Here is a 1,979-nt window from a genome sequence, read left to right as displayed (position 1 = left end):
GGAGGGGAGGGACGGGGGACACTAGGAGGGCAGGGATGGGTTAGACTAGGAGGGGAGGGACGGGTTAGACTCGGAGGGGAGGGACGGGGGACACTAGGAGGGGAGGGACGGGTTAGACTCGGAGGGGAGGGACGTGTCTCACCATGAAGGAGCGGACCACCACATCAGGCATCTGAGGCAGCTGATAGTGCAGCAGGGCTGTGGTAGCGTGATCCGTTACCTAGCAACCAAACAACCAATCAGAAAGTTGAAACCTGATGAGATCAGAGTCTGAATCTAACGACGGCGATTCTCACCTTCTGGAAAACCAGGAACTGAGACTTGGTCCAAATGTCCAGCTGTGGAGGAGACAAGCTAATGTTACCATGGAGACGCTGAGAGAAGCATCACCTGCCCAGCTAAGCTCCGCCCTCACCTTCCCATCCTCACTGTAGACGTTCTCGTTGAACCCTCGGACCACCGTCCTGTCGATGAAGAGGGAACGCATCACGACGATCGCCTTCAACACCTTTCCCAACGTCACCTGAGCAGAAAAAAGGTCAGTTTGAACCTGCCCCGTTGCCTAGCAACCACACCTGAACTCTGACCCGCTTTCATACCAGCAGCACGGCAGACGTCCCGTTGGGTCTGAAAAGCTCGATGGTCATATCTGGAAACATCCGCCCGACCCGAGAAATGACATCATCCACGTACCTGGACAGGAAGAGGCGGGGTTAGAGGGGGCGGGGCCTATGGGTCTACTGTGGGCCGTAGAACTCACTGAGGAGGCAGGACCAGAGTGTTGGGCTGGACTTTGGGGCGTCTCTTGGCTGAAGCTCCCATCTGATTGGCCGATCTCTTGAGTGACTGCTGGTTCAACAGGCTGGAGGCCAGACCGGCGTGGTACTGCAGCTGCCCAGAACCAGAACAACCGATCCATCAGAACCGCTACCCACTGCTGGTTGTCATGGTAACACGCTGTTTGTAGGACCCCCACCAAGAAAGGAACCAGGACTGAAAGGCCGGGGTGAATGAGGGGATGTTACCATGGTAACCGTGTTGGAGCAGGACACGTCCAAACCAGCAGGACAGCAGCCTCTGAGGACTGGAGCTGGACGGCCCTGGGGCCCAGAACGTGTTACCATGGCAACGGCCTAAGGTGGCGTCTGGCGGGACTCACCTTGTTGGACCATTTGTAGGCCTGCAGCAGCTGAGAGTAGAGAGGAGTTTTATCCTGGACCGGGTCCAGACTGAGCAGGCCGCTGTTATGAAGAGGGTGGGACTCTGAGGGACGTCCGACCAGACCACTGAGACGCTCCAGCTCACTGCGGGGGACAGGAGGGGACAGGTCACGCCTACGGAGAACCAGGGTCTGGATCCAGATAGCTGCTAAATGTTCTACAATCTGAATGTTCTAGATCTGGACAGATCTAGAATTCCCAGGTCTAGATCTGGGAATTTCTTTTTCTAATCTGATCCAGTCCAGTGATGGACGTCGCCTCTATTGGAGGGACAGCGGGACTGTTGGTCTACGTTCACACTGCACGCCTTGATGCTCAATCCATTTCTTTTTGCGCGTTCCAACTATGTCCCGCATGCGCAGTAGAGGACGCCATGACGTCACGGGCCAGCCTGCTCTGTGTTTACGGAAGTAAACATGGATGCTAGTGCCGACCTAGCCATCTTTTCCAACCATAAAATCTCAATCTTTTCAAGATGGTTAAACATAAATACTGCTCTCCGCTAGTGTTAATTTCGTTAACGAAAACTAAACGAAAATATTTTCGTCAACGCACATTTTTCACCGAACGAAAACTAGACGAGACGAGACGAAAATCCCCACTAATAAACAATAACTGGGACTAAATCAGAAATAATTTTCGTGGACTGATAAAGACGAGACGAAAATCCCCACTAATAACCAATAACTGGGACTAAATCAGAAATAATTTTCGTGGACTAATAAAGACGAGATGAAAATGCAGTTCGGTAAAAAAAGA

The 1,979-nt window shown here is 52.7% G+C and overlaps 1 protein-coding gene across 1 annotated transcript in view; it reads right to left on the bottom strand.

Annotated features, from left to right (window-relative positions):
- med27 (mediator complex subunit 27) overlaps positions 1-1,979 on the bottom strand; it is a 9,737-nt gene that overhangs the window by 3,813 nt on the left and 3,945 nt on the right. The window contains exons 2-7 of the mRNA XM_015405128.1: positions 1,160-1,304; positions 761-891; positions 600-693; positions 416-523; positions 297-338; positions 143-220 (exon numbers count right to left, since the gene is read on the bottom strand). Of these exons, the coding sequence (XP_015260614.1) occupies positions 143-220; positions 297-338; positions 416-523; positions 600-693; positions 761-891; positions 1,160-1,304 (598 nt within the window). The remainder of the gene's footprint in view (positions 1-142; positions 221-296; positions 339-415; positions 524-599; positions 694-760; positions 892-1,159; positions 1,305-1,979) is intronic.

The sequence above is a fragment of the Cyprinodon variegatus genome, unplaced genomic scaffold, assembly GCF_000732505.1.
Source record: "Cyprinodon variegatus isolate N-32 unplaced genomic scaffold, C_variegatus-1.0 Scaffold2005, whole genome shotgun sequence".
Taxonomy (NCBI): domain Eukaryota; kingdom Metazoa; phylum Chordata; class Actinopteri; order Cyprinodontiformes; family Cyprinodontidae; genus Cyprinodon; species Cyprinodon variegatus.
Note: the sequence above shows the minus strand (reverse complement) of the source record. Positions and strands in the feature narration are given on the sequence as shown.